At 40.2% G+C, this 18,945-nt stretch overlaps 1 protein-coding gene across 3 annotated transcripts in view; it reads right to left on the bottom strand.

Moving 5' to 3' along the window:
- Window positions 1–5,259: 5,259 nt before the first annotated feature.
- The window catches only part of Agfg1 (ArfGAP with FG repeats 1), a 56,090-nt gene continuing 42,404 nt past the window's right edge, over window positions 5,260–18,945 (bottom strand). The window contains exons 10-13 of one of the 3 annotated variants that reach the window (XM_032901480.1): window positions 14,795–14,842; window positions 12,784–12,942; window positions 11,762–11,853; window positions 5,260–11,116 (exon numbers count right to left, since the gene is read on the bottom strand). In XM_032901480.1, coding sequence (XP_032757371.1) covers window positions 11,057–11,116; window positions 11,762–11,853; window positions 12,784–12,942; window positions 14,795–14,842 — 359 coding nt within the window. In that variant the 3' untranslated portion in view covers window positions 5,260–11,056. The remainder of the gene's footprint in view (window positions 11,117–11,761; window positions 11,854–12,783; window positions 12,943–14,794; window positions 14,843–18,945) is intronic. The other 2 variants (XM_032901478.1, XM_032901479.1) reach the window with 2 other exon arrangements.

Here is an 18,945-nt window from a genome sequence, read left to right as displayed (position 1 = left end):
CCATCTCATCCGAAATTGACCTTAAGATACATAATGTGCACACTCTGTATTTGTCTCTTTCTGACGCGCTGTTCTTCCTTTATTACCCAACTTCCTGGTGCCTGAAGATCTCTGAGTGTTCTGCAGATAACCTACAGGATGAATACAGGGCAAGCAAGTCTGAGAGGTTTCTCACCAACTCTCTTCTTCATCCTCCATAGTCAATTGTCCTTCCCCTGGGCTGGCATCTTTCCTTAAACAATCCCAATGGAATTCTTGATTCCCAGACCTTGAAGTGCTCAATCAAGGAACCACCATGGGCAGTCTCAAATTCCCAGCCCCCTTCACAGTAAATGGCATCCATTAAGATTTAATGAGTAAATGACTTCATCCACTTTCTACGGAATGACACCAACCGGTTGCTGTCATCAAGAATCCACTTAAAGCCACTTACAATGCCAGTGGTGATGTGTACTGAGAGTCGTAAGTGGTGCACTTGGGTCAGACACAGAAGACCTCATTAAGTACATGGCTCAGTTGTGTCCCTAGGCCACAGAAGACTTCTATATAAGACACTCGCACAAGCAGCAAAGCGACAAATCATAACTTCTAAAAATACTTAGAATCCAAACTATTTGTAAGAAGCACTGTCTGAGAAAACAAGAGTCTCATGAAATGATGCAATAAATTTCATTCAGAATGAAACTATGTCCCAAGGAAGGAATGGCCAGCCACATGTCCTCTGGGCCACCAAGTCTCCCAGAGGTCAGCAGAGTGATAAAAATTTGAAGAACAAAGACCTCTTGAAAATGTTTTTCTTGTTTCCTGACAGTGTGATGTCACATGGGTTTTGTTTTGTTTACAGAATCGTGTGTGTGTGTGTGTGTGTGTGTGTGTGTTTATGTGTGTGTGTGTGTTTTATGTACCCTGTGAGTGCAGGTGCCTGCACTCTGGAAAATTGTGTCAGAGACCCTGGAACTGCAGATGTAGGCAATTGTGAGCCACTCAATGTGGGGCTGGTAATTCAATATGGGTTCTTTGTAAGAGCAGCAAGCATTTTTACAGCTGAGCTGTTTCTCCGGCCTCTACCCTGCTGCCCTCAAACACTAACTCTGACTCTCCAGTTTCATCAGTTTCTTCTGTTACTGCAACTTTTATTGTTAGGTAGGTAGGTAGGTACGTAGGTAGGTACATAGGTAGGTAGGTAGGTAGGTGGATGGATGGATGGATGGATGGATGGATGGATGGATGGATGGATGGATGGGCGGGTGGGCGGGCGGCAGAAAACTGAGCTATGCAACACACATACACCTCCAATGTCAAAAACCAGATGAATAAGTTGGGAAATGGGAAAAGAATTTCAGCGAAAGTCTAAAATGCCAATCAACATGGGTGCTTTGTCACTCCCCATCTGTCTCAACTAGTTTCTGCAGGCCACATACTCAGCCTCCTGGGAAACTTGCTCTCGGCCAGCATGTATGTAGACAGTAGATGGTAATGCATCCTCAGGCCATTCAGCTGCACTAACCCCAAAGCCATCTTTGTTCGGCTGAACCACCAGACTCTTGATGCTGAGGAGGGACCAAAGCAAGAACCAAGAGACATACCAGTTTTCAGAAACCTGGCTTCAAATGGTTTTTTTTTTCTTCAAGGAAGATGCTAATGGTATATTCTTTTCTCTTCGGGTCACTCTGACAGAGAACAGAATAAAGAACTAAAAACTAAAAACCATTGAAGAAAACATAAAATAGGTGTCTAGGGAGCATGATAACACAGCAGGTAGGACCAAAATCTTCATCAAACAATCTCCACAAGAGTCAGAGGACACTTTTATCCAGAAATAACCAGTTGGTAATTGTTCATAAGACTGTGGGAATACTGTGTGGGAGACTCTAATTACCACTGGAAGCGCTAAGAAGCCCTTTGAACCCGAGGTAACCCAACAGGCTGAGTGTTATCAGGTGAACAGTCCAGAGTGAGTAGGGAGACTGTCACGGGGGTGGTGCACTAGAAAAGGCACAGAGCATTGCAGGGATGACACAAAGACCCTGGGATACGGGACCCACCTCATTCTTCATCTTTTCAACACTGGTAGCTTGGAAGGACTCTTTAATGGGGGCAGAGGACAGTTCCTAAAGATATGGTGAGAACAGTACATAGATGTCTGGTCAGTGGTCCTCAGAGCCCCATAAGCCTGAGTCTTCCCTTGGCAACACTAGAGGTCAGATTTTTTTTTTTTTTCCAAAGAGAGATCCCACTTAGCTTTTAGATTGCTAAGTGAGTTCAGTGAGCCACAGAACCACCCATTTGAATAAAAATATGTGGTCCCTAATGTACATTCATTAAGGGGATTATCAGTTTGTAAAAGAACAGAAGTGGGTTTTCACTTAGTTTGAAGGTTGTATTTTCCCTAACTTGATGAAGAGATGTGTGATTTCAGTGAAATCTAGTTCCCTCATCAACAGTCCAGCAGAGGATGCTAGAATTCTAAAAGTGAATAAAAACATACAGGCTCAAACCTTACTCTTAAAATGGATTCCAGACTATTCTTCGTGAGGAAATCTTGAAGATAAAATCCATGTCAGTCATTTAAACTAGTTAAGTGGCCAAATAGCAGTTCATACATTGCAGTTATCCCTGGTGGAGGACATCCATCCATCTAAATTAATTCTGATGGCAATAAAAAGTTAGTATCATGATCCACATCTTACAAAAAGAAAAATGTATAACTGGTAACTTACATAAGGCATCAAAGACCTGAGCTTCCTGAGGTGCACAGCTGGGATTTGAATCCATATTTAAGGGTTCAACAGTCAACATTAGTCACTGTACCACAAATCCCCACAGAGCCATGAAAGCAGTGGGTCCTGTTAACTGAGGTGATCGTGTATTTTAACAGAGTAACCAAACCTGCTCACTCTTTTCTGGTCAAGGAATAACATCCTTAGGAAATATATTGAGGACAACTAAACCCTGAGTAGGGTCAGATCATTCAATCAAAAAGTAGTAAAGATGTTCAGGTTATCAGGTTCTTCCTAAGCTGGAATAGAATGTCTTTACAGATGGATAGTTCACTTTGGATAGTTTCCTGCCCCCTTTATCGTTACCACCATTTATATTACTGCTTCCTTCTCGTATTCACACCACATGGGAAAGATGGCTAGTTTCTATCATTATGACAGTATAAAGTCCCGTGCAGCTTATTTGATCCACGTTATCATACACACTTCCTATATGAAATTGCAAAGTTCACCAGCCAAGTGCTGGAATGCAATCGCTGATGGCTGAGCTGCCCATCTCATTATGTATGGACATGGGTTATGATGGGCAAGTGGCTGGCAGAAAAAGCCCTTGTGATGGGAAACAGAAGGATCATTGGCAAGGCCGGCAGAACATCACAACTGGGAACTGAGTCACAGTGACCCAGTTTCCCTAATCTCATTAACCCAGGAAATGAGTCAAAGAAATGTTAGGTTTGCAATTCACTTCTCAGCAATTCTCGTTGGGTTGCTTAAAAATACATATTAAAGAGTGCCTACTATTTGGTGTGCACTGACCTTACATCAGAGATTCAAGTGAAGTCTGCATGCTTCAGTATGGGAGAGTAAATATTGGGGCATTCTAATCACATATAGTTACTTTACTTTTGCATTTAAAAGTGAGTCAGAGATGGTTCAGTGTCTGCTGCCAAGCTTGATGTGCTCTATATGGTCACAGGAAGTAATCCACTCCGACAGGCTGCCCTGACCTTCCCATGTGTGCACCATGGCAAGTGCATTCACTCACCCCACACAAGTAATACATAAATGTAATGAGATGTAATTTTCATACTAAGACCACAGCAACTCTTACAAAGGAACCTCTTAAAGTTCAGAGGTTTACTCCAGGGTTCAACACAGCAGGAAGCATGGTAGCACACAGGCAGACAAGGTGCTCAAGAGGCAGCTGAGATTTGTAGGCAGCAGGAAGGCAGTAGTGACCTGAGCCTGGTTTTGAGGCTGCCCTGAGCAACACACTTCCTCCAAGGCAACATCTCCTAATAGTGCTCTTATGGACCTATGGGGGGCATTTCCATTCCAACCACCACACCCCAGAATGGGTGAAAGTTGACTGCACCTTCTTCCATCTTCAGAAGTTTTCTTCTAAGTTCTGTATCAAGTTGATAATTTTCATACCAACCCTCCAGCCACCTGTAACTCAATGTTCTCAAACATCCCATTGCTGACCTACTCACTTTCATACACCTACTCCTTTAAGGCCTAGAAAAGATTCTTTCTTACGTTTACCATTCTGGACTCTAAAAATTCCTTCCCAAAGATCTGTTTTATGTTAGCCTTCAATCTTTAGAATAGTGAATGTTTGGAGGTAACACATTTTTTGCCTTCACTTATCTGAGTGAATCTGTCTGTGTTCCCAAATGGTGTTTGCAGGAGACAGAGAATGAATGCTATTTTATTTATTGGACAGTTTCCCTCTATCGCTTACAAGCTCTGGCTCCAGAAATCCGTAGGCACAGTGCTTCTGTCTGCTTCTGATGTCGGAGATGAGGTTTTGCATTAACCTTTCTTTTCATTTGCTTGGTTTTCAGCATGACTTCGAGGTGCTTGGTGGCCTCTAAATTACAGACTCAAGAAACTGAGACATTTCACAAAGTTAACACAGCCTTCCAACTTCTTGCCTGTGTTTCTTAACACCCCCCCACCCCTTCAGCCAGCCATATATCAAAATTGCCAGTCAGGCTATATTCACCCTTATTTGCATGACCTAATTAAGTCTGTCTTCAACCAGTTCAGCCTGCCCTCATAATTTTGCCTGCAGCCTTCATTTTTCTCCTGCACTAACCTGACCTCCATGCCTGTGCTGCTCCTGACTTTGAACTACATCCTTCCTCCTTGACTTCAACTCTCGGCTGGGTATTTCTTTCTATAGATGCCACCTGCCAGTGCTCTACTTCAGCTGAGGCCCCACTTCATATCCATGGCCCCTCAGTCTCCATCAGCTCCTGTCTCCTGAGGATTCCTGTATGCCTCACTGCACTGTGCCCTGACCAGAAACAACTGTGTTTGTTTTCGGAGGAGGAGGTTGTTTTGTTTTGCTTTTTTAAAAAAGAAATATTCAATGAAGAAACCAGATTCCATCAGCAAATATTCCATATCCAGAAGTTTGGTAAAACTAAGCAAAGAAAAAGACACTCTGTTGGAAGCAGGCACGGACAGAGGAGCATCTTTCAATCCCCCAGATATCTTGCTATATTATAACACAATTGAAGAGGCCATCCCAAATGGTACACAAATTCATGTCTTTATTTTTAAAAAATTATTTCAACAATATTTTACAATGAACAAGAAATTAGCTGGACTTAGTTGTAGAGCATTGCCTAGCATGTGCAAGACTGAGGGTCCAATCCTCAGCATCTCCAAAGGAGAAAAGAAACAATTATCAAAGTCAGTGTCTACCTAAAACCACTTCCTGCACCAAGACTGAGCCTCGAAAACCTTGGCAATTTAACGTTTTCCAAACACAGCCCACAGAGGGCTGGCCCCGGACTGCTGCCCTGTGAACTCCGTCACGCTGAACTTCTACCCTCCACATGTAGAGGCGTTCTCAAGTCAGTGATTAGGTAAGTTCTCCATGAAAAACACTTCTCTAGGAAGCAAACTCTATGCATAACTAATACTAAAAGATGCCAAAATCAAAACTTTTATGAGTTGTTCCCGAAATGTTTTCCAAAGCAAAAGCTAATTCTGAAGACACTAATTGTGAAAAAATAGACTTGTACTTTCTTTCATAAATATAAACTTCACTCCAATCACGGAGGCTGTGGAGATACACAATACTTGAGGCTTCAAGCCACTCTTACAAACCTTAGGGGTCACAGGTAGGGGTAACAGAGAGAGTAAGGTATAGAATAAGACATAAGATTCCATAGCTCTCAGTGAGTAAACTGAATGCCCTCCTGGTTTAATTTAAATGCTGGATTTTACAACTATTTGAGAGACCTTAAAATTTTCTCAGGTGGAAATAAAATATTGTATATAAATAGCTGGTGAGCCTCAAAATAGAATTTTCTGTTTTGTTGAAAGTTCCCTATCAGACAAAATCAAGAATTTTCATATAAACATACACATGTACATATATATGTATATGTGTGTATACACATGCATACATGTATACATGTTATGTATGCATATACATACAAAAATGTTCCTGCAAAGGACATCCACTCCTGGATTCTGATGCCATTCACACAATGGGACAGTGCTGCATGTGGCAAAATGTAAACGTGTCCAAGTTAAACCAAAGGAAAAGGTTGCAAAACTCTCTATTTTTAAAAGGCAGAACCATGAAAGGCATGCACAGATATTTAGACAAAACAGACAGCATTCCTGAAAACTACAAAGAATACAAGGAACACTAAGTATTCCCCTGAAGTGCGAAAATCAAGTTGCAGAGGGAAACATTTACCTTATACCCTGTGTACACTTCACAATTGCAAAAACCCTAAGCATGTTATTTAGAACATATAAAGACTTCTACATCTTTAAAGATCTGGTTCTATTCACCATACTCTAGGACACTATGTAACATTCATTTACACTTTGCTGCCAAGTGTCCTAATCACAAGGATCCTTTTTTAAGATTGTGACTCAGACAACAAGTGGTCAAGACTCTGGAGAACAAACCAATTTTAAAAATTAATCCAATGGGCACGTCTATCGGCAATTAAAATATTCTGTCTAGGATTTTTTTCTTTTTATAAAATTCTGAATCAAAACATTGTTTCCACAGACCTAGGTACTGGACAAGTGTAGATTTGAAAACAATGGATTCTAACTGTAGGCATAAAACATGCAGAATGGATAGGACATTAGATACACCTTCTTGGCAGAAGTCTTCACTGGAAAGACTAAACTGAAAGGAAAGGGGGCCAGAGGAAAGCTCTCTCACCTTCCACCCTGTCCGGGATCTGTTCACTGCAAGGCCAGGAAAGCAGTGAGATGTGGGGACAGGAGCCTTTGCGAGTATAGGCTCGCTCCAAGTTCTAAGAAGTACTACGGTGGCACGTCAGCAGACAGCAAGCGCCTAGACAGCCCTACACCAGGAAAGACTAGATCATCTTTTCCAATCTTGCACAGCACTTGGACATTTCCAAATTATAGTGGACTTTCAGAAATAAACTAGCGCCTATATGCTTACAGAATGAATCAGTAAAAATATAAAACAAAGGTTTTCAAAGCCTGGACTAATCATCAGAGGAGCAGTAAGCCTAGTGAGTTGTAGGCTGCACATGAGTGCTGTGCCAGAGCTGTCTAACTCAGGCTCAGCACATCCACTCGCGCTCCTTTCAAACAGTATTTCACGACCCCAGCCCACTACAAGGCAGGTTGCCTCATCTTCTCTTCAGAGACGGCTGGCAAACACCAGCACAGCCCTGGTCACACTCCATCTCCATTTGTTCAAATACAACCATACAAAAGCAAAGTAATGACACTGCTTTAAAATATGCAAAGTTCAACGGAGTGATAAATTCAATACAATTAAGCTAATTTATACACACTTTTAATAACCTTTTAAAGAGCAAATTTAAAACTGTAGGGGAATAGACTACATAAATAAAGGTAAGCTGTCCCATACAATGAGTTTGCCAACCTGAGATGCAAAGAAAGCTGTCCTATCACTCAGCCCTCTACTCTACAGGTTACTAAGACTCAGCGGGCTAGGTGGGTGTGGTGCAGAGGCAGACAATTCCTGTGAGTTTGAGGCACCCTGGTCTACAGAGTGAGTTCCAGGACAGTCAGGGCTGTGTAGAGACCCTGCATTTAAAAGAAGCAAACTGGACTCTATAGAGCAAACAGCACTTATCTCATCAAAGTATCAAAGAACTCAGGTTAAATGATTTAAGGTTTTTGAGAATACAGAAAGAAACTTGGTAACGAGACAAGGTCTACGCACACCTAAATGTGAAAGCACAATTTAACCCAATAGCACTTTCTCCAAGAATAGAAACGGTTACTCTCGCTTACCTGTTCTATGCCTTGTAGATTCTAACACATGAGCAGAGAGAAGAAAACTACTTAGGGCGTAAAAACCACCACACCCACACCATCACCATTAGTATATTAAAATATTTAACATTGATTTCAACTGGAATTTCATCAAAGGAAACAACCCCTTAAATTCAGAAGGAGCAAGGTTTCCCCAGACGGAGGTACATGGATCAGGAACATAAAAACTTAAAGTGCTGTGTTTTCAATGTTATCTGGGGACCCTGAATACCTGCACCAGGTCTGGCTGCTTTCCTATTAATTCTAAGGTGGTTTGTGCCTTTTTCACCATCTGGAATCCACAGGTATACATAGCAGTTTCCAGTGCCTCCCTGCCATGCTACATGGAGAGTCTGACAAGGGTAACAAGTAGTCGGACAATTGCAGTCATATCTAAAAGAAGGCATGCTTTAGAAATCCCTCTGTACTTATCTATAATATACTAACCTATGAAAGAGTCAAGTTTTGTAAACAAAAGCTCTTTGGAGGATCATCGACAGTTATAAAAACTGTGACTGTAAAACAATATGTTTCATAAATGCTGGCACAGTGACTGTAAGCAGACAGTTACTCTCTCACTTTGCAACTGACAGGAAGAGGTACCAAGTACCTCCCATATAATGGGTATTTTTACAGAACAAATGATTTTATGGAAGATGACAACCTATTTAAAAAGTCTAAAATAAAATACTCCTTAAGTCATAAAAACAAGATGGATCAAGATGTTTTTGAACTTATTAACACAGAACGTCATGCTCATCGGAGACAGAGGGAGGAGGCCTATTGTGAGCAATCACTGAGCCCGCAGTGTGCAACCCCCAGCTGCCACTGAGCACCGTCCTCCTAGTGCTCACTCCGTGCTGAAAATGAGAAGAAACCCAAACACAAGCCTGAGAAAACCCGCTTTAACACTGAACTGTTCTGAACCTTGGTACTTGTGTTTGTGCTATAGGCACTCACTGAAAGTCAAAACAACACCCCATTTAATTACACATCTCAAGAACTACTAGAAAAAAATAGTCTTTAAAGTTACTTTGAATAACAACTGTTTAATTTACTTACTAGGTGGAAAGCCTGCTGGGGTATTTGGGTAACGGCCTATAATTATATAGTTTAACTTGTACATGTGAATTGATTTGATCTAATACAATCCCAAACAAAAGTTTAGAGACATTTAAATTTTCCCTCCATGAAAACAGATGAGATCCCCAAAGCGTACAGAGAGTTCGAGACTGCCCAGAGTTCAGGCCAGCTGAGCAGCACTAACGGGTCCTCAGGCTCGGGCACACCACCTGTCAAGTACACATAAAGCACAACTTCCCGATGGGAGGGCACCTGACCGCAGTGCTTCAAGTAAACACCCAGACTTTAGAGTATGATAACAGCCATCACTGCAAAAATACATCCAAAATGAATAAACTGTGTGAGGAAAGTGGTGCTTGTATCGCTTCAAACCAACCCTTAAACATTTCAAGTCACTTTCTAACCGGCATTGTGTGTGCAGTTCCAGCTTTTGACGGCAGAGTCACCACCTCTCGCCTGAGCTGGCTGTCCCTAGGGGGCCTGGCCATCCGTGCTCTTTCTTCCTCCGAGTTGTGGATCCCCTCCGTTCATCAACACTAATATGCTATGGACCAATATAAATCAAATTATCAAACAATTAAACACATTCAAAGAAACATATGCTCTACATACAGAATTCATAACTTAGGGGTATTGTTCAAAGATTTTTTTTAATCATTTCAATTCTTAGTTGTATTTGGTTTTGATGAAAGGGCCAGATTATCCCGGGATGAATGAGGCATTACTACATATAAATATTTAAACAAGTTCATTTGAATATTAACAAAAAGATAAACTAATATTAGTATGGCTACCATTTTACACAGTATTTCATCACTTTAAGGTAACATCGGGTTCCTTTTCCTTTATCCCCAAAACAAACACAAGCAAACGTTTGACAGACAGTATTAGTCTGTCCAGAAACTGAGGGGACCTCTGGTGCGACCACGTCACGGTCAGTGCATGTCTGCTTCCAGTACATTCAAAGACAATGCACACAGAAGGGAAAAGAGTTAAAGTAGGCATTTTGCAGTCTGAGAATTCAAGATCTTTTAAAAATATTTGTAAATACACATACATGCAAATTCTCTCCATATTTACAAATTTCACAAAATTAAGAAGTTGCAGAGAAATTAGAAGTAGCATGGTGAATCTGACAAGCTACATTTAAATGCTTTTCCACTGTCACATTCCTGAATATAGCAGTCCTAGTAGTTTTAATAAATTTTCTACATGGCCTTTTAAAAAAGTTAGTCACTAGAAGTCTTTAAGAGTTCAAGATGTTCTCAACTCACTACTCATTATTTAAGGCCACTTTGGTAAAGGCATTGCAGCAAGAACACAAAAACAATAGCATATTTTCTAGTATTTATTTTGTTCACCTGCAAACTGTAGCAAAACATGATCAGCTTTAGCCGCAGACAGGTGTCCTCCACATCCTTAAAGAACTTAGCCATGTACGAATAGAAGAGCTCTTCAGAAGGAAAAATTCAAGAACGAATAGAACCTTCCAATCTGAATTTTCCAGAAGCAATGTTTCAAATGATTTTAATCATTCATTTCAAGCTAGATGACAGCACCTTAAAAGTGGCTGATCTATTTCCCCAGTAACATTTCTCACATAACAATGTGTTAAAGTTACAAATACTGATATGCACAAATAGCTAATTTCTAAGAAAAATATGTACAGTGCTGCAGCATAATGAATGTGGGATCTGCAATAACTTAACGTTAGCCAATTTTTAACTTACATGATGCCGCTACCTTTTCCTGCCAATTCACAAGTGAAAAGTTGTTGCTGAGCCCTCTGTTTTGCACATATTACCTGGTGTTTAATACACAATGCAGGCATTTTAAAGACTTCTCTCATGTTTAAAGCTAAGGTCAGTGAAACAAGACAACAGTGCAAGAGGCGAGGAGATGTAATATGATGACATAAAAGTTCGTTCCAGTACAGTGTCTATGTAAGGCTATAAGAAAGGATTGGTTGATGAGCTTCCTGTTGGAAACTGTCCTGTCGGTGCACCAGTCTGTCAGAAAGAAACACAAGGGCAAAATAAGCAAATAGAAGTGACATCTGTATGAGATGAGAGCATTGAATTGTACTTAATTCTAACATCAACACTTCATTAAGAATTTGTTGACAACATTTATTCACCATGGCTGTCAACAAACTAGAGATCTGCTTACTACTTGTTACAGACTATACGCGCCTTTCACGTACACGCACAGCTTGAATACTCCTAAAGGGGAATCCAGCACTTAAAGAACTTGTAAGTTCAAATAAAAAATTTCATTTTTACGACTCCTTTACCCTAAATCTAGCAGTTTCTCCTCAAGCATAATTTTTTTTTTTTTTTCAGAGCTGGGGACCGAACCCAGGGCCTTGCACTTGCTAGGTAAGTGCTCTACCACTGAGCCAAATCCCCAACCCCCTCAAGCATAATTTTGACAAGAGTGCATGCGTTTTGTAAGATGAAATAGCTAATCTGCTATTAGCACTTTGATCTGCAACTACTTCTAAGAGGTCTTGTAAGGCCCGGCATACTATTTATCATCAGATTAACAGAACAGGAAGTTGTATGCAGACAAAGTCACATTAGAGCCACAATCTGGTTTCCCCAGGTTAAAAATAAGACACATCTCATTTTTTTAAGGTTCTAAAATTCACTCACCATAAAAGGATTACTAGACACTCCAGCAGCTGCTACTTGACCAAAAGGTGTTACCACTGGTTTTGTTTGTCCAAATGTGGCGAAACCTGCACCTTGGTTGTTTTTTTTTTAAAAAAAAAAAAAGAGAGAGAGACCGCCAATTATACACGCTACCAAGAGCCTATCTCAGTATTAGAAGCTTCATAAAAATTGTTAACAGATAGAAAGAAAAGAAAAGAAAACCACAAAGATTAACACATTAGGTCTGGTGTCTCTTTAGACACCAGAGACAAACTTCCTATAGCATGTGTCTAAGAGACTCACGGCTCTGAAATAATCTAACTGTGCCGTCAAGGACTGTGCTGGTGACCGTGTTGTTTGGGAAGGGTCAATGCGGACAGTAAATGGATTCTACACAACACCACAGCATTTCTTAGGAAACGTCATCATTTATCACAACTCTATGCACTGTATTTCCTAGCTACTGAATGTATGGAGATCCATAAACATTTTTGAAATGTATAGATTTCAAAGTTCAGCAATTAAAAACCAAGATAAAAAGAAAGGCTGAGTGACTCTTCTAGACTTTTATAAGTAAGTGTGCCGCCATCACCTATCCTGCAAGTGTGCCACTGTCACCTATTTAGAGTATTAACCAAAATACACACGCCCATCCCAAAAGCACACCAGCAACCATTTGCCATGGAGAAGAAAAACAAAACTAACACTCTAGGTCTTCAGGACTGTACAATTTGCACTTCAAGTCAAGAAACACACAAGAACACACAACATGGACTTGTAAGACAAAGACATTGGTGATTCTAAGAAGAGATTTACAGTCACTGATGTCTCTTAACATCAAGGAAATTTATAAAATCACAATTTTCTTAAGCCCACACTGGCAAAGGCTCTCCTCTAGTGTAGGAAGTCAGCAGTTAGCACATAAGCGACTGCAATCTTAGCATAGTCTCTGTCTCCAGCACTGGGCATCCCACCGTGTAACAAGTACTGAAGTCATGCACTAGCCAACCGTTGGAGCTTACCATTGGGCTGCTGAGAAAAGGCTGTCTGCTGAGGGAAAGCTGCTTGGGCTGGGAAGGGAGGCTGCTGGAAACTGCCGCTAAAGCTGGTGGGGAGACTGTACTGGGCAGGAGTGCCAAATCCTGCTGGCATACTCATAGATGCAGTGCCAAAGGTTGCCGCTGACAGAGGGAAAAAGGGTTGGTCAGAGACACTGCAAACAGTCTACAATGTGGACTACAGCACTTACCTTGAAAACGCTAAGACACATATTAAGGACATTTGAAACCTCCAAATCCTGACAATGACAGTACAGACAGTTCAGCACTGTCTATGGTAACCTAGCGAGATTTCTTCCGAAATGCGATGACCAGGCAGAGAAACTACTAACCCTGTCATTTGAAATCCCAAGAAAACTTCCATAAGCAATTACGTAAAGTCATACAACAGCCTGCTTTCAGAAGCCAGTCATACTGTCCTGTGGACAGCATTCTATATATCCTGGGTTCAAGGTTGTTTCCCTATATTCAATTAAAAAAAAACAAGCAAACTTTAATTACTAAGTTTCTGAGATCATGTAAGGTTCATCTTTGTAAAGAAAAAAATTTTAAGACCTCTTCAACAGAGCTCACTAAAAATTATAGAATTTATAAGATAACTAGGGTGAAAGGCAGGACATTCAAAAATATATTTCTATAACTACAGCCAAAGACAAAGAAAGAAAAAGTCTACTTAAAACATCAATACAATTATAAGAATGTATTTACTAATTATGTGTGTATATATACATATTTTACATATGTATATATACACACAATATATAAACAAAAAATATATATTTATACACACGACACACACATATAAACTCATACACCCCCATTTCACAACTGCAAGGGAATGGAGGATATCTGGGATTAGTGAGCTACAGAAGTTGGTGTCAGTGCACAGACTGGAAAGTAAGTGGGAAGGACCATTTGTACAAGAGATGAAGACTGTCAGGTCCATGGGTCCCGTGTTCAATGTTAGCAGAGCCTCTGGGGATTACTGTGCTTGATGGGTAGTTCACTAACTGGTAATCCTTGTGGAAATCACCCATGTTTATGTGATATGTCTATGCCACCCCCCTTTTACATAATAAACAATCACAAGTATGAACAGATTCTCATCTTACAGATATGTAATAACAGGATGCTGTGTCAGTTGTTGGTAGGAAATACGTAGCACCTTCCAACCATATGCTTACCCTAGGAAGGGACTCAGTAAAGTAAGGGTATGGGGAGATACTATAAACGCCCATCAATCTGTTGAATTTCTGATTTCAAAACTTTATCAAACTGATGACTGATTCAAGGCAAAGAAATTAAATATTAAAAATAAAAAACTCCACAAAATGTTTTACCTAAAAACAAACTGAAAAGTATCACATAAGTTACCCACAGTAATCCTAATGTTTGTGGCAATAGAAATTTGTTCAAGGAACTTAAGAGTATAAAAGGGTTTTGTTTAATTTTTTTACTATGGGGGTCAGGGTGGGGAGAAAAGAACAGGCTATTGAGAAGCAGGTGAACAAAAGAAAAGTCTGAGCACATCGCAAGGGAGACAGGAGGGCTTCACTGCAGACAAAATGCACTAATGCAACTGACAAGTCACCGATTAAAGCACTCAAGGCAAAGCTTGGACACTTAGGCAAACCAAACTCCAGATGAAATAAAGCAGAAAGTGATTTGGGACATCAAAAAGGTATCACTTAAAAGTACTATGAATTTAAACGTAAGGGAAATGATCAAAATAGCTATTAACATTCTACTGTGACCATGGAGGGAAGCAACGTTTTTCAATATTAAAGCACAAATCATCACATAGGATACTCATGTCACTTTAAATACAATGTGACCTTAATGCCACACATCCATGCCCACTCCATATTAAAACATGGAAATAACTTAATTCCACATGCAAGGATCCAGAACACCAGCAGAAGCTTCCACAAGCAGCTAGACGTATTGCCACACAAATCTAGTTGTGGCCACCTACCAAAATGAGCGTGAGGAAACACTTGAGAATGCATTGCTCCAGAAAGGCCTTATGGGAAGCCATAAAGAGACCAAGGTCAATTAAGTTATATACGGCTACTGTTAAAGTAAAAGTTAGCTGGTTTCATTAAAGATCTCTAGAGTTAGAACACACTGTTGCCCACTGGGTGTCACAGGAATGTACAGTAGAAACACACCCCAAAATCAGACTTCATGTTTCAATTACATTCATGACATTATAATTCACTTTGAACAGTTTGAACAATAAAGGTCAAATGGAAAAATGCTGATGAAATCCATTCTTAAAAATCCTTTGTAGCTGGTCACAGCAACTACATACTTAATCCCAGCATGGGAGGAGGATCATCTGTGAACGAGGCCAGCCTTATCTTATCTATGCAGCAAACAGCAGACCATGCAGGCCTGCAGACTGACACTCTTGTCTCAAAGCAGAAATAAATTTTAGCTTTATCATTTGAAGATATGATTATAACCCTAAAAATGATACAGTAAGAACCAAAGCATGGGGCATATACATGAAATCCTTTTCACAGTTTAGATGTAGAGGCAGAAAGATCAGTAGTTCGAGACCAGCCTCAGCTACAAAGTAAATTCAAGGCCAGCCTGGACTACATGAAACACCTCCCCTCCTCCCTCCCTCTCTCTCTCTCTCTCTCTCTCTCTCTCACACACACACACACACACAAACAGGCACACACAGACACACACACACACACACACACACACACACACACACACACACACACACACACACACACACACACACACACACACACACACACAAGGCTGTACAGAGTAGGCATCATGAAACAAATCCAAAAAGTTTATCACCTGAAACTCCAAGTATTATACAGAGCCCCTGAATAATACCAGAATGTTTTCTTTACAAATCAAAACATTAACTAGAAATATCTAAAAATAACTTAAATGAGCTAAGGATTATTATGAGGAGAAAACTCAAACATACAAATGCTAGACTATTTAAAGCACTATGGCCAATCAAATGGAGAAAAGCGTCCTAAGAACACTCACCTGCTGTACTAGAGGATAGAATTACATGCATATATAAAACAGAAAAAACATGGCTTACTAAATTCTAAAACTGGTGTTGTTTGAATTATAGTCATTTCTACGCATTTTACACTAGGATATTTAAATGAGGCACACAATGATAGAAAAGTCTAAGTCTTAGTTCTGGTACTTCCTACGTCTTTCAATTTCCTTATTGCAAAGGGGAAGATGGAAGGGTACAGAGATAATAGGACCTACATACAAGCTGCTATAAAAATTAAGTGTAACAAAGAGTTAATGTATTATATAGAAAGCAAGAAATATTTTTCTTGCCAATTTAAACAGATTTTATACTGCGATGTACATTCAGCAAAATATTGAGAAGGGACTGTGCAGATGGTTCACAAAGTTCCTACAAGCACAAAGACCTAAGTTCAATACCAGATCCCATGTAACCACTTCTCTGTCTTTTGACTAAAATCTAGTGTGAAAATCCACGTGAAAATAAATGTCAGTGGTGGTAAAACAGGCCTCTAATTCCAGACTGTGGAAGCAGAGGCACAAGAATCCCTATGGCTTATAGGTCAGCAAGTGTAGCCTAACTGGTGAACTCCAGGCCAATGAGAGACTGTCTCAGAAGAAGTAGACGGTTACTGTCCTCTCACTTTACGAAGATACCTATGTGAGCATGCATTCTCTCTCTCAGCTGACAAGGAAGAGTTCTGTGATAAAGTTTAGTCAATGTATTTTACTCTCTTCTTAGAAAGCCAAAGGCTTCAACTACTCCTCCTGCATCACTAATGCTTGCTAAGCTGTGCTATCTTATTATTTCCTATACCCTTACTGAGGCACAGAACTCTCTCCATTGAATGATGATTTAAAATCTTCTCAAGGCTGGCAATATGGATCAGCAGATAAAAGTGTCTGCTGCACAAGCTGGAAGCCTGGGTTCAATCCCTGGATCTCACAATAGAACTAATCCCAAAAGCAGTTTTCTGATCTACAAGTGCTACAGGACATCCATCGTCTCCCACCTTCACTCCAGTTTCTCTAAACTTCTCAGTGAACAGTGACAGTCAGTCAGTATTAACCACTGCCATACTTTAGTCAGACACTGAGCGGACATCCTAGGTTGATATTTATTTTTCAATCTTCAAGAGCACAGAACTGTCACACTGTTCCTCCAAAGCTATCTGAAGTTTTTTACAGGGTTAACCTTTTTGAGAAGAGCGAGCCCTGGAGAAATCCAAGTGCTGCAGAGAACTAGATGCTGAGGATCGCACCTGTGTCAGAACTGCGAAGAACCGCAGTGTCAACATTTGTGTCAACTTAATTCAATAGTAACCCAAGAAAGAGTCCGATAAGATAAGGAAACACCGTATAATGCAAAAACTACTCTAAAATAGTCAGGCCTAGCAGCATATGCCTTTATTACTAGCATTCAGAAGGCAGAGGCATATAGATTTCTGAGAGTTCAAGGACAACCTGGTCACTATACCAAGTTCCAAGACAGCTAGGGTTCCACAAAGAAATTTTATCTCAGACAAACAAAAAAATTACATTGAAATAAAAATTTGTAGAGATAGTATTTTCTGATAAACTTTAAAATTAAGTACTGCTTATACAAGCTATAGATTTTATGTATAGTATTATACTCTATGTAGAATCTTAGCACTTAATATACTTTCATACTGGCCAGGAGAGATGGCTTAGTGGTTAAGAACACTGACTGGTCTTCCAGAGGTCCTGAGTTCAATTCCCAGCAGCCACACGGTAGCTTATAACCATCTGTAATGGAATCCGATGACCGCGCCCCCCTTTCTGGTGTACCTGAAGACTTATATAAAACAAATAAATAAATCTTTAAAAACAAAAACTTTATTTAAAAACAGAAAAAAGTAAAAAGGTGGTGAGGGAATCCCCTAACTCTGATGTACACAGTTGAATACAAACACACAGGGTGACTTAAAGCCACTGACCTCAAACAGCCTGCCTGCCCACGGAGCACTGCTCACACCAGAGAGATAAGCACAGATTTAACTCGAGCTAAGTTAGTACACTCTCAGGCCAGGTGTAACTTGAGCTTCTCTTCTTTTGGTTATCTCTATAAACTGAACCATGTGCCGTGATAACTTTAACACAGCAAGCACACATTGGGACAAATGGTTCTCTTTTTCTTCTGAGTCCCTGTCCATGAGGGATTAGCAAGAAGTACTTTTATATGCCTTGCTACCTTACCAGCCCCTACACAAATCATTTTTTTAACTAAATCTGTTAGGAATTTCAAATACTTAAATTATGACTAAGTATTTGTATAAAAGGAAAACAATACTTCTTACTCAGACTTGTGATAAAACAATGTTTAATTCTTATTTCTCTGTTTAATAGCTTCTCCCTGCAGTGGTAGTCTAAACTGGCCTCCAACTCCTCATCCTCTGCCTCTCCCTGACAGTTGGGTTTACAGACAAATAGCCACCACAGAAGCGCTACTATCATATCCTTAGTCTTGCCAATAATAAAGGCATTTATCATAAATACTAATTCTTAATAATTTAAGTATATTATAATAATATACTCTTATTGGAAGGGTGGAGATTTGGGGCATAGATTTCTCTCAGTAGCCTTTGCTGTCCTGGAACTCACTCTGTAGACCAGGCTGGCCTCCAACTCACAAGACATTCCTGCCTCTGCCTCCGAGTACTGGGAATGGAAGGCGTGTGCCACAGCCCAGCCTACAATGATTTACTCTTGAAACTTCACATCAGCACTTGCTTCACTCAGTTGAAGCTCTTGTTCCAATGTAACTCTGAAACACAGAGACAAAGCTGCGACGTCTAGACTGACCAGACAGTGGGCCACACCTACAACTGCTGACGCGCCAGGCAATGGCAGGCAATAGCAGTAAGACAGAACTGGAAGAAATCCAATGAGAATAATGTGACTGGCTTGGGTATGAAACAAGTATAGAAAAAAAGAGGGAGGATAAACAGAATTAATGAGGAAAAAGTATTGAAAGATAAAATATTCAAGTACTAAACTCCAAAATAAGTGGGCATATAGTTTAGTTGGTACAGTGCATGCCTAGGATGCAGGAGGACCCAGAGTTTGATCCTCAGCTCA

The sequence above is a fragment of the Rattus rattus genome, chromosome 4 (assembly GCF_011064425.1).
Source record: "Rattus rattus isolate New Zealand chromosome 4, Rrattus_CSIRO_v1, whole genome shotgun sequence".
Lineage (NCBI taxonomy): Eukaryota > Metazoa > Chordata > Mammalia > Rodentia > Muridae > Rattus > Rattus rattus.
Note: the sequence above shows the minus strand (reverse complement) of the source record. Positions and strands in the feature narration are given on the sequence as shown.